At 41.0% G+C, this 14,532-nt stretch overlaps 1 protein-coding gene across 5 annotated transcripts in view; it reads right to left on the reverse strand.

Annotated features, from left to right (window-relative positions):
- Positions 1 to 13,490, reverse strand: part of LOC124175332 (frequenin-1) — a 28,726-nt gene extending 15,236 nt beyond the window's left edge. For 2 of the 5 annotated variants that reach the window (XM_046555454.1, XM_046555450.1), the window contains exons 1-2: positions 13,217 to 13,490; positions 11,661 to 11,946 (exon numbers count right to left, since the gene is read on the reverse strand). In XM_046555454.1, the coding sequence (XP_046411410.1) occupies positions 11,661 to 11,724 (64 nt within the window). In that variant the 5' untranslated portion in view covers positions 11,725 to 11,946; positions 13,217 to 13,490. Of the gene's footprint in view, positions 1 to 11,660; positions 11,947 to 12,522 lie in introns of all 5 variants that reach the window. The other 3 variants (XM_046555453.1, XM_046555452.1, XM_046555451.1) reach the window with 3 other exon arrangements.
- Between the last annotated feature and the right edge of the window lie 1,042 nt (positions 13,491 to 14,532).

Consider the following 14,532-nt stretch of genomic DNA (forward strand, 5'->3'; position numbering starts at 1 on the left):
TACAGATACTTTATTTAACCTGTAGTTAATAAAAACAATGTATCGCGCTTGGTATTATCACAATCATCATCAATCATGGGAACTTGTAATGCAATAAGCAGAGCAAAGAATCCACCGTATGGATACGGCCAGGGAAGGTAAGCATGGCCATGTCTGGACCAGAAAGAATCGAAATTTCAAGAAATCCGATTTTTCATTTCTTAGATATTCTGTTTCTACAAACTTTTACAAACACTATGGCGTAAGTCCAACGTAAAAAGATCTCAAAATTGAGCTCATGAACGCCAAAAATTTTATGCCGTATAGAGCAGGAACGCTTTTGGGCTCGGGAAGAAAATCTCAGGCATTAACAAAAGAAGCTTACGGAGTGGAAAAGTGTCGACGTTCTCCGATTGCTACCGCAGCTGCGGAGGGTGACTTGAAAAAGTTATTTCACAGCCCGAGCAATTTTTGAGGTTCGCTTGAAGTTATGAAATATCGATGTTCTAATAGGTATCAAAAATTTTATTACATTCTAGAAGATTTTCCTGAATTTATTCAGATTTTAGAAAAGTGAGTGTCTTTGTCGAGTTTCCAAATCATACTTCAGATAAGCTGGGTCCAAAAGTTCTCAAAAAAATTTCGATTGCGTTTTTCGTCATGTACTTTCGTACGAAAAATTATAGAGCCAATCTAACAACGAGACATCGACGTATAATCTTGATCGGGATGTGACGGAATGCCCCATCTGTACGTAAAAGCTAGCACGACTTGTACATCAATTCGAGATGTCCCGATCTTATTTCCTAAATTAATTTAACTTATTTCCACAATTAGCAACCTTTGCAGGGAGTTTTATGCAAAGAAATTACCTGCACCACTTCTCAATTTGAATTATTACGAACCGTGAGCTTGCGGTTACTTAAATACAAAGTCCATAATTACTCGCGCAAATTATCGGCTGCATAATTAATAGCTACAACGGGGTGGAAAATATAATTACACCATCCGTTCCGGCAGAAGAAACAGTTTGTTCTTGTCAAAAATACGCCGACAGCCTTCGTCGTTTCATCCAGCGTTCACTTCGCACTCGAAGATCATTCCTGCCTCTTTGCCTGTAATATTTATCTCCCACTCTGCAGTTCTCTCGCATCGCCTGTACTGATATTTTCGTCGTTTATCTTCCTTTTTAGTTGTTTTTTTCTACATAATATTCCGCGGCAAACGCAAGCAGAATCAAATATATTTTCCAATATCCAGCAAAACCTTTCGCGAGACGGACAATCGTGTTTTTCCCCAGCTACATTCCTCGATGCCTGTACGTAAATAGAGCTGTAACGTTATACCCTCCTTGTGTATTATATTCGTATGGTAATTCCCTCGGAGAATCGCGTACCTCAGTTTATGGGTATATGTATACGATGCCTTGCAGCGGCGAAGTCGGATGAAAACGAGATGAAAGCGAGATGGAAACTCGATTCACTCGATTCCGAGGAAGAATTGGGCGAAAGTGTCGAACGAAATTATCTCTCATTGTCGGTAGCTCGATTCGACCTCATCGTGACGCAGTCCGGATCTATAACTTGAGGCTGCGTATAATAATAACGCCGAATACGGGGCCGGGGTCACGCCATGGCACGGCGTGAATTACGGGGCCCGGTGTCGGTGATATTGAGACGGGTGAAAACGAGGTGACACAATTTATCTCATTTCCGGAGTAAAGCGAATCTTCGTTTCGGGATTCGAGGAGAACCATGAGAGGGAATTGCGCCAAGGGCATCGCGCGATCCATCCCTGCACGGTTTATATCGTAGTTCGCGCTAAAATCTTACATTGCGAGCCGTTCCACGTAGGTTTATCTGCGTGCCGGATCGTGCAACGTATACCAGCTTCTCATGTTATCGCAGCGTCGTCGTCCGTGACCCGGTCACATTCTCCGCACGTCCTCGCAAATTTCTTAATGGGGTATACCTAGTCGGGATTTTTCAAAGATCGATTTTCCTTTAAATCATTTTATTTTCGTAACGTACGTACATTCAAGTATAAGCACAGAAGATTTCATGTCGATTCGACAAATGTTGCCGAAGTTACGCGCACGTTTGCGAAGATGCCCCGGATCGTTTGAAAGTGCTTGTGAAACTTTGAACGTATTTTTCTCAAAACTGTGTTTACAAAGTCGGCGGGGAAGATTTCTCGGAAACGGCTGAGCCGATAAGTCTCAAATTTTTACACGAGCTTTATGAATATATTGTTCAGTCCTTGATCGAAGGTTTTTTCTCGCCGGTAAATATTTTCCATTTTGTAATCAAATTAAGGCGAAATTTTTTATGGAAAATCGCAATACTGTTTTCTGCAGCCTCCGTTTTGTTAAAAATTAATATTTTGCTTATTCCTTCCATCGTAAACCAGATAATATCTTACATTAACTAAATCTTTTTTGTTTTTTCATTCCGGCTGATCCAGTCCAGAGATATATCCCTCACCGCAAGACGTCGTTTTTTTAGAGGTGCACCCGGAGATCGGCCTCAACAGCTTTAAAAATCATTATTTCTGCAACTAAAAAATATGAGAACGAAGTTCAATGCTGCAGCAATATGCGTATAAATTTTTATGTTAACACTGAAATGTCTCTTTATGAAAAATCCTTGAAAAATCGTTTGTTTTCGGCCGCCCGATTGGTTATAACCCCAAGTCTCGCGGAAAGCTCTTGCGCTCTTGTAAGACAAGGCGGCGGAGTGGGTAGATCACCTTTTTCTCACAGTTGACGAAACACCCTAGTAATCAAGTACATAATCGCTTCTACCGGAGCGAAAGAGCCTGCAAACGCTTCACGGCTACACGTGTAACACGTCGAAGGCTCGAGTATCGAGGCGTGGCAAAAGCTGTTCGTTTTCCAAGCAGTTTTACCATCCGATTCGACGGAAGCAAGTCACGAATTTGCATACACATAGGTATAACCTTTTTACGGCTGCGGCAAGTGGAACTGTAAGTAAAGTAGGCCGAGGACATGCGATCGCAGGCGGGCGACAACGTACAGGGTACTTATATACTTGTATGTATATATTGTATATCTACCGACAGCAAAATCTGATAGAAAACGAAAGTATAGCTAGCCAGAGAATGGAACTCCTCACCTTCAATCTCAGCTCGCCGCGGTATAAAACAGGCCGCATTTACAAACAACGTATATACGTGTACAAGCAAATGTCACGCCCCGAGACAATTCGCACCCTAGGACTGAAGTTGGCCACCTTGTCCCGTTTTGTCTCTATTTCCTGACTCGTTCGAAATAAAAGTTAATCAAAGACGAGAAAATCTGTACTTATCCGCCTACTTGGTTAGAATTTCGTTAGGTGGGTGCACGACTAGATTTTATCCATCGCCTCAACATTCCGTACCATTGTCTCGTTTAGCCGAGAGAGGAAGAAGTCGGATAAATTCCACGATTTCTTCTCCCGTTCGCTGTAAAGTGGAAATTATTCCCCCTGCCTTGTGAAATGGACCTACCATAACTTTCACAATCTTTATCATTTATAATCAGCTTTGCGTTACTTCGTTCACGGAAATCTTTTTCTCTCGTCTTTTTCTTTTTTGTTCGTTAAGAAAACGCATCTGTAGAAAAGCGTACCGAAGAGAAAGAAATGAAATGAAATGAAAGTTCAATTGTCGAGGAAACCTACCATAAGCTCCCAGCGTTAGTTTTTCCCACGTTCTCGATATTCTGATTAGCAGTATCCCAATCTAGCCAATCTAGAAGGGTGAAAATCCTGAATGGATATTATGCTTGGTGCTGAAATATGCGAGGGACACGTCTTAACCCTTTTAGCCACAGAACCCACTATAGTCGCATCCTTTTTCTTTTTCTTTTTCTTTTCTTTGTCATTTCTTTTATAATCCATGAAAAATCCTGACTTTTTTGCATTATACAGGTAATGAAATACTTCAACTCTGGAATGATTAGGATTTTCTGTGAATCCATAATTTTTTATAATTGTTATAAGTAAACGAATGCAAAAAAGATAAAACGTGTTTACGTGAATATAAGTCGTTAGCGCAGAAATTTGATGATAAATTTACACTAAAAACACTTGGAATTCATTCGTTGACAAACAGAGATCTCAGAATGACCACGAGATTTACAAAATTCAATGCATAGGGGTAGTTTTCACACTCCTTAGGGGTGCGCACAGATAGTAATGGGGATTGCACGTATTCTCGGCCTGAAATTGTACTGTCTCAAAATAAATATTCATGTAAATCTCATTCAAGAACACTGTCTAAAACAGGCTTGATAATTCATCCTGTTTTCACCCCATTTTAGGGGTTGCTTTTAGTTTTATTAAATTTTTCACATCAGTTTCGCATTCAGTGTCGAAAAATACATAGGAAACGTATAATTGCGCTGCGTGCCTACAAAAATTGAAATGCGTGACTGAAAGAATTAAGCGTCACGATTTATATTTTTATATGAAATGAACGTTGAAACGTACATTAACGTACATGTATGCTCAGTACGATAGCCCCAGAGGTTTGCACAAATTATCTAATGAGTTATTATTCTGTCCCTCACTGCGGTATCTACTTCCCTTTGTTTGCCTACGGCTGGAACTGCAACTACAAACCACTGAAAATCCGTGTGATTACACCTCAAAGGAAAATGTAAGCATCTTTGACGAACGGGTGTGTTAGGGAAAGATTTCGCTCATGAGGAGTCTTATTACAGCTGTTTATTCATCTTTTGATGTGTGACGAGAATTTTGTATCCTTGCTGACCGGGTTAGTAAAATAAAATTCAGTTTCGTCTCACCGGTGGTTTAAAAACGTCAATATCTCAAAACGTTTTGGGGGCGTGAAAGATGTCAGCTGATCAGTAGTGAAACGATCGTTTCGATCGATGGCCAAGGGAACTGATATACCGAAAAATTGATTCTGGTTTCGACTTTACATGTCCATGACATAACCCTCGGAGATGGAACGGAAAAATTCGACGCGCATCTTTTCACCACGGCTGGATCTCATCTTTTTTCAATCTGCGTACGTTCTCCTCTTGTCAACAGCAATAATTACCTACGTCCAATTTCCGTGTAACACAAGCCTCTTTGCCTTTTAAATTTATTTGTCGAGATGAAACGTTAGCGAAATATTAACGTTCTTGAGTAAGTTTTAAATTGGAAACGCTTATCGGCGTGTTGACTGCTGCTTTTTTTTTTTTTTTTTTTCTACGCAACTCCCGAATTAATTTATGTCTCCTCAAATCTACGTTCCGTAGATAGGTATAATGTTTAAATAACGATAAAGTTATGTCTGTTATATTGAAATTTACGGCGACACAAGTTCATTTAACTAACGTAAACTAAATTGCAGACAGGTAGCGATTAACGCTGCACCTTCAAATCTACACGCTTACTCAATTTCCGATTGCTTACGAGCCAAGTTTGGAAGTTCCGTTCAAGTCCCAAGTTCGTCCGTCGCCGATGGCTCGTATCAATCGACTGAGCTGAATCCTCTTACAGAATTTAATACCGTTATAAGCTGGCTGCAATTGGAGCGCGCTCGGTGTGATTTCTTCATTTTCCAATGAACAAAAAAAACGAAATTCTACGGTAAATGCATTTTGTGCGTACAGCATACTCATATATCGGTTCAGCGAGTTAAAATCTCTATAACGTTGATCGCGAGCTGGAAAATAGTAGGTTCCACAGCTATGAAAGAACATGATTGAACCGAATCGTAGGGGATCCCACGACCAAAACCATGATCCGTAGCATCCCGGCTAAAACGGTATAAAATCGAAAGATTAGACGACCCTTGACCCGACTAGGCGGTTAGTAACGGTCGGAAACACAGCAGCTTCGCGGGGGGTCCACTTCTGCTATGTTGAAATAAAAAAAAAAAAAAAATAGGTAGACGGGATGTATAACGTCATCTCGTCCGATGTACAAAATTTGAATAGATTTTATTATTTTATTATTGACTAAAATTTTTTTTCGTCAGACATTTTACGCGCAGCGTTTGGCCTGGACGAATCTTCAAAAATGCCGAAAAATTTAGCCGACCTGTTCCATAGCGTCCCGGTTGAGTTTTTTTTTTAATCATTTCTATGGCTGCTGTCCCGGACACTACCGGGACACGACGGCCAATGACTACGAACCAACTCAGGGTTCGTAGTACAGAGAACCGTGGTTACATTCACAGATACCTTTCAATCTTATCCAAATACTCTTTTATTCGGAAGTTTGTAATTATTTACAATCCAGCGTACGTCACGTGTAACGCACAATCGTCATAATACACCGAAATGCATCGCAATGCTTTGATTCTTGATCAAGGAGCCAAAAATACGAAATGTAGCGCATGTACATGCGTACTGCGCCTCACGCTGGAGTCCCAACGCGGTCGCATGGACATTTTTAAGTCCACGCCGCCGCCAGCACATACTCGTATTCAACTTCAAATTGACGGACTCCCACCTCGTACCGCTGTTGCTTGTAAACCGATATCTACTTAACTGTCTCGAGCATTTCTGGTCGTCACCGTGTCTAGAGCTCGACTGAAAATCCTGAAAACCAGCGCGCTACCCCAGCTCGCCTTATTTCTGCCCGATTGTGGCGCCCGATTCCTGCGGCTAATCCAAGAAACTTTCGACTTGACAATAAAGGGTCCGTTACTTTTACACATCTCCCACGTAATTCAACTCAAATCTCTATCTACAGGTACCGCAACGGAACTATTTTTTTATAACCAAACATTTCTTCCCCTGTATTAACGTTAACGTGAACATACTTTTTTTTTACTGTCTTAAATAAGAATTTACTTTAATTAGTTGGTAACAGCTGCCAACATTACGAAAATACTGCCTTCGGACATTTTCAATACCGCCTATACACTCCAATAAAATCACGTGCTGGACTCAAATATGTCTGATATCAATGTTTACTACATCTGAGCAACTTATTTCATCATGACCAACCGTTTTCAGAAGAGATGCTATGGAACAGGTTGGCTAAATTTGTTGACATTTTGAGAATGCTCTCAGGTCATACGCTGCGCGCAAAATATCTGAAATTCGTATTTTGAGTTCAGGGTCGTATAATCCATCGATTTTATACGGGATGCTACGACTTTGGCCGGGATGCTACGAGTCAAAAATCTTGGTCGTGAGCGGCCGACCTAGAATAACTTAGGCACAGGCAAGTGATCTGCACACCGAAGGTGGGATCCATCGCCTCTACATAACGGGACCCTTCAACGAAAATGCTTGAAAGCGTATTATTGAACAGAAAATTGGTGTCGCTTAGGGTAGGCAGCGTTGAGAGGGATCGGAGGGAGGGGGGGGATATCGATTATCAATCTTGGATTGGATTCCGTGCGAAGCGTGGGTATTACGGACGAAACTGGGATGATGTAGCCAGGGAAATGAACCGAGACGACCGTGAGGTCAGCGGTGTTGAGATTCGCGCGAGAGGAGCTTAGGACTTGAGCTAGGCTCTGCAGCCAGAGGTTCAAGCATCGAAGTAATAACAGCTCTAGCCGAGGTGAACCTGAAAGTTTTTGGACGCCCGACCTCACGGCGCCTGACGCCGCGCCCCTGCAACCTCTGCCAACCCCCAAAAATCCTCTCGGCCGTCGCGATACCGTCGAAAACCGCAGAGTCCTAGTCCCACCTCCCTACAACTCCCTTCACTCTGTGGGCTATAAGCTCTGCTCACGACAAACTTTACGATTTTACCCGTATTTTATATTACCCTGGCGCTTAGTTTTACCCTACGGCTACTCGAGGGTGGCTCATTTTTTAACTTCGTCTTTTTTTCTAAATTGCCACTTTGAAAAATTACGCGACGTACTGAAAGAAATTTTCGTAAAACCTGGAGGAAGTAGGAAAATATTTAGAGGTCGCTACCAATTATTGTAATATTTTTCATTTATGTGTACACTTTACGGACTTATACATATATATATGCATATATATATATATATATACATATTTACATGTTAGTTTATTTCTTTTCTATCGTGGTCCAATTAATCGTTCATCAATGAACAGAAAACTGCGCCTAACTAGTCGGTAGTTGGCTGTTCTCGTCTTTTATCCGATGGATTAATCGTCTCGCACAAATTTGGTTAACAGTTTTTGCTACCGGAAGAGGAGTATCGCACCACCTTGATGTCCCTATTTCGTTTTCAGTAACTGATCTTTATGAACAATGATTAATTGGACCACGATACGAAAAAAATAAAATAATGTGTATACATAAGAGCGTAAATTAGTCGTTAATTTTTCAACTCACCTGAAAATTTTCGAAACTGTACTCTTTCTAACAAGAGCGTAAAGTTTACACATAAATATAAATAAAAAATATTACAACAACAGGTGGCGACTTCTGAATAATTTTCTACCTTCTCCAGGTTTTAAAAAAGTTAAAAAATGAGTCACCCTGTGCTACTCCGGTCTTGGTTTTCCTTATGTCGTGAATAGCACAAGGGGAACAAAGAAACAATACGTGTCGTTTACCGACAGGAATCAAGTTTCCAGAATATTCAACGATGGCCTACGTATACACTTTCTGCATAATTTATCACTTTTTTGTGTCTCAGTTCTCTGATACGCGCATGTCAGCCTACAATTTTCCGTACTTGAGGATATCTTTTACAACTGAGAATAACGATGCGTACGTACGTGTAATGCACTGGTACAAATTACACAGGACTTGTGTACCCTTGATCGTTCGGATCAACTAAACGATTGTAAAGTAATTTCTATTTTCGATGCTTTTCAGGAATAAAAGAAAAATAAATAAATGTATTTTTTCCGCATCCGATCTAAATCGTAATAAACGTTCAAATTGTATAACACGTCCGTCTTTACCTCTGCTCGATATTTTTCGATGATATTTGCGAATCAACGATTGATTACGTGCTTATCTTATACCGCGCAATCATATTATTCCCATGACGAGTATTCGTGCCTGCCTACGTGTAGCTGGGTCATCGGAACGGAGGGAAGTCTATCACACGCGACAAATCGTAATTTGCCGGTAATCTGGATTGTGATACGGCATACTTGTGAATGAACTTTCGACAGAATCTGTGACACCCCGCTCGCGATCAGGTTGCGAATGAAAACTGATCGCGATACTCGTAAGGATTCAGAGGTTACGGTAATATTATAATATTGTTACGGAAGAAATGCAGAAAAGTGGTTATAATGACAAAGCATGTGACTCTTGTATAAGCGTAGGTAACTCGATCCTGCCCTTATGATGTGTACAATATTTATAACTGTTTCAACCCTGAATGTGAAAACTTCTGGTGTTCAAAGTACCTTTGACCTCTACACGTGCAGATTTGCTAATCAAACGTTACCGTTGAGAGTTGAGATTGGTACTAAAATAAATGAGAAGATCGTCACGAAATCCGCGTACGATAAATTAACTTGTTTTACAAAGCACTTTTGCATTCGGGAATATTGTGTAACAGAAAAATAACAGAAGAACCTCCGTGAAGATGTTCATACGGTGGAAATACGTCCCAGAATTGGTCGAGTTCTGTGTTTCAACTTGTAGACCAATTGTCGACTTGAGAACATCGCGTTACATCGGTCTCAGGCTGATTAAACTTTCTCTATACCTGTCTGCCGGAATGAAAAGTTTGCGCATTTATCATCACGACCTCCCAGTATGTTTCATTAAACTTTCAAATGGCAATATCTGCTGTGGCAAACTGAAATATCGTATTACGCTAAGGAAGTAACACATCGCGACGTATGCTCTTACTTCTCACACGGTGCTAACTTCTACTAGACTTTTTTGTTTCTAATTGCCATTACGCGTTCACACCCAATACAGTTTCAACTTTACACAGTTTTACAGAAATATATAATCCATTTGCTGTCGGTGCACAGTACTTTGTGCAAATCGCCGATTGAGAAACGAGTAGGCCCTTCCGAACCTCGGAACACCTTCTGGCAGAAACTTGCGAGCATTCAGGTATAGCCAAGCCGATGCCAAGTAGGGTTGGGAGGCTTTCAAGATCTTGGTTGCTTAATTAAGCTAAACCCCCCCACCCCCCGAAAAAAGGGTTTGTGTCTGAGCTTTGAAGCGGCTAAGATGTCGGTAAAATGTCAGTATCGGGGTCTGTACGCAAAACTCTCCTTGCTATCCTGCTACTCAATACCTACTATCTCTTCAGCGTTCATCGACCAGGATGAGCTTTTTCTCTTATAACGCTGACTACAAACGTACTTGACGATGTTATTCAGCCATTGAATTACTACCAAGACGCTACTTTTTCGTTCTTCGGCTACTCCGTGTTTCTTCTTTCTATTTCATATAGGCCAAGGAACACCACGTATCCTGAAAATTTGGTGGGATTTCGTTTTTTCTGTGAAGACAACTATGTGGGATTGATGAAGGAAAAGAAAATCGAAAAACCAAATAAACCAATTGTGAGAAAATAAGAAAAAGATGGGGGGAAAACGAAAAGCGATAAAACATTACCAGATCTTCCCTCTTAGGCTCACTACCAGCTACTGCTTTGCAGGCTACACTAAATGAGCGAGTATGGTTAGCTCGATGAAAAAAAAAACTGTTCAACCCAACATCGCAATCAAGCCCCATCCTTGTAAAATGCAAGCCATCCCTTGACACATAATGTATCACCTCTGAACTTTTCTTCTCCTAGTTGTTCTACGGACGAGCAATCGAGGCGACACGCCTACCAATACATCACCAGAAACTGACACTTTAATAGTTATATCCTTCCGGATATCGCGGAATGGCAATCACCTACTGGCTAGAGACACGGCGCCACACGGTAGTCGCTCGTGAATACGATACCTACATCGACGGCTCGATATATTTATAAGGAACGAATCGTTCTAACGGCACCCCTAGGCTGGCATTATAGACTGAGAAGTATAAGGGTAGACTTTAGACGGCGTGAGTCCGCGTGTCGCACAGTATCCGCAACTCCACCTTCCTACGATGTTGAAGTTGGTGACGTTACTTTAACGATGCACGTTTAGGGAAATCGCTACTTCGCAGCCTCAGGATTGTCTGAAATTCAGCTAGTTAATCATGAGAACGGAAAAATGTGCACATATTGAAAAGCCAACTCGTTGATGATCGCTCTAAAATTGTACAACAACGATTCATTCCATGATGTTTCGTTACGTTAACGTTACTAACTTGAACACGGTATCTTCCGTAAGTGTGAATCGTTTTCTCCTTGCCTCCGTGTTATGTGTGACTCTATTGTTTTCCTAGATAACAACCTCACCACCTCAGCCTGCCCGCAGTTCTCAATGTTGAAACAGTTTCTCAACCCCTATGCCATGTACTCGTCAAAATCAGCTCACCGACCACTCTCTTAACGTTCTACTTTCTTATTGCGACAACATGTGACTGCGATGACAAGTAGCCATAAATCGATTGAAATGACAACGGTTCAGTAAAACTTGCATCGCAGATAGATTTCCCAAATGGTTAACACGGCCAGTGACGGTAATCGCATGGTGGTGTACATGTGCGTAGTATCGTGGGTGCATACTCGTACATCGAAAGAAAAGAAGGAACAATGGTAAGATTACGTCAAGTTGAGATTTTCTTTTCAGAGTAAAATATTTTTATGGCACGAAGACCGAGTCAAGATTAGTTTGCAAGAATTTAGTTACATTGACTCACAATATGTGTCCGTTGTCAGCCGGTCGATGGTGTCCTGTTTCAGCTTACTATTCTTCTTCCCCATTTTTCTCTCCTTGTTTCTTCGTTGTTTACGGTTTTAATACAATTCTTCTCTCCTCGGTTTCAGCTTCGTACGTTTTTCTAGTAATTTATCAAAGTGCGTTCTTCCACAACTCCAATTCTCTTCGGTTGTACGAACGTATATATTCACTGACCACAGTTAGAGGGGAAATATTTCGAGTTTGACGTCAGAATTTTATCCCTACCGTAGTCTGTACTGTCAATTCTGTAAATAATAACTTATTTATTTATCCTCCTCTGCTTACACTTTCTGACTCGCGAGACTTTTTCCCCTGTCACTTTACGCATCTATTGTATACGTTTATTGATCTATTTGCCGCTGCATTCTGTCGAGAGAACGGAGCTATCCAGGTGAGGTATGTCAGAGTCTAAAAAGGATCTCATTTTATGATACGATACATATTTCTTTCGTTTCCGCTAACTTGACACGGCTGCAAAAGGCGTCAGATTAAAAATTCCGTATGGTAAATTTGACGAGGCTGAAGCAATTGTAGACAAAATGGAGGGAAATAAAATTACGCACTATTAAAATGCAAGTAAGTTGTTAAAGATATGAAGTAAGAAATTTGGAAATATCCAATAAAATTTGTAACTGTAAGGTACTTGTATTTCAATGAGATGAGTTGACCCGACCAGATTCAAGATATTGTGACAAAGCACTATAAGAATTGGCAAGAGATGAATGAACAAATGATTATTAATCACAACGCTTAATAATTTTGCATTGCAAGATATTATTCGTACTGGTAAACGTTCGTACGAACAATTTTAGAGTGCTCACCGGCAAGCTCTTCGTTAATCACATTGGTTGTACGGCAAAAAATTACCCTGACGAATAGATGGACAGACAGGTAACTAGATATACAGATAGATGGATAGATACACAGATAGATAGATAGATGAGTGGATATTATACTCTTCTGCCAGTCGATAAAATGAAAAGGTTTGAAGCCTTAGCCTAACGTAAGGTATGGTTTATCGCCCCGACAGGCTATTTACTGTTTTAAAGCTGGATCTAATCGTAAGCTACCTGACATTCTTTACTGACACGCTGCCTACCCCTTTGGCATGACGTAGGGTCAGAAGCACAAACGTTAGTGCCCGTCTAAGATGTCACGAGGGGCTTTAGCGACAGAGCAGTTTTTCTTTTTCTTTTTCTAGATACACAATATCGCACAAAATCTACTTGACCGAGAATGAGTTGCATTTGTCCGAAGTGGAGTTTAGTCTCATAAATTTTCAATCAAGTGAACGGTCAGAAATGTCAACTCGGAGAGATTAAATTGATTCTCTTCGTGACCGTTAGACTGTTGTAAAAGAATTGATTGTAGCTTGGTATTCAATCGTCCTGCGCTTTCGTTTAAAAAACTTTACATCACTAGAGTATGCTCGGGGAAATTAAATTATCTTCTTAGAATTACTCAGATCATCTTAGATCGTCTCAGACTGCTTTACGAAATGGAATTGATACAAACTGCTGCGTGAAGACTTTTCCTCAAACGTATTTCGTAGTGTACTTATGACGATGAGATTGACGTATGAAACTTAACAGGTATTAGCTCGAAACAAGATAAGCAATGGAACCGGACGAGTGGCTGAAATTCGTAAGAAATGAATCACACTTCTATCACAAAATTATTCGGCTGAATTTCATTGCAAATAAATTAATCGGTTCTGAGAGCAGTCAGGCACTTTGCCGTTCGTCGTTACGACACAAACTGCACGTAAACGCGAACAATTAACGTCAACGCGTCGCCACGCTCGACGTCTGACTGCTTTGTGGCTAACATTGTTGGAGCGTTGAAGCGCCGTTCAACCCCTTTTTCAACCCCGCGCATGCGCGACTATCCTCGGTGGCTAACCGTGGTGTACCTCATAGGGATTTAGGTAAATATGTACGCGTTATGTGTACACATATTTTACGTATTACAGAGTCTCGGATCTCCTTCGAAGAGACCGATGACTGCCATCGGCAGGACCTGCTTCGACCCTAATCAATGGCTGGATGGGAGGGTCGCTGTTTTAACGGTTTTTGCATCGTCGGTTTAGTCGGAAGACAGGCGAGGCCGAAATTCGACGCATTGGTCCTGCGATATCTGAAATCTTTGAGAATTCGCATCTCACGTCATGTCAATGTTGTTGCTGCCGGTAACACAATTGTACAATACAACATTCTTTTTCACTGCTACACTTACCACGATTATATTAGTACTAGAAACTTTTTTTGCCATTTAGGATTGGCTTCCATCGTCCGTGTTCGATTTCTTCGACGTGTTGCCGGAGTTGAAGTCGCGTCGGACATTTATAGCTTGAAAATTGAAAGGCTCAATTTCTAACTGAGGCTCATTGAAGAACTTGCTTTGTAAAGGCCCGCTGCCCGAATCCCAAGTATTGACTCTCGCTAAACGCAAATACTTGTAGAACGGTTCTACTACTATCTTTTGCCCCTTGCGTACTTACCTGTATTGATTTGTCCAACATTTGATTTCTTCGGCCGCAGCATCGCTGAAATTATCTTGATTCGGCAATATTCCAGAAAAACTAGACTATCTGACTCATGTTTTAAGAATAACGCGTTGAAAAATTTCACCGCGAGTATATAACATAAGCTGGCTTGGGTGTGCGTATTTTATATCTGAATCTCGATTTAATTTTACCAGTTTCAACATATAGTTGGAAAACACGCGTCAAGCTTAAGGTTCGCATTTTCTTCGTTCGCATAAATATTGCGAGCTTAGACAAAATCTACAGCAGCCTGACTCGTACTTTTTTTTCCCCTGTAGAGGACGAT

This window comes from Neodiprion fabricii, chromosome 2 (assembly GCF_021155785.1).
Source record: "Neodiprion fabricii isolate iyNeoFabr1 chromosome 2, iyNeoFabr1.1, whole genome shotgun sequence".
Lineage (NCBI taxonomy): Eukaryota > Metazoa > Arthropoda > Insecta > Hymenoptera > Diprionidae > Neodiprion > Neodiprion fabricii.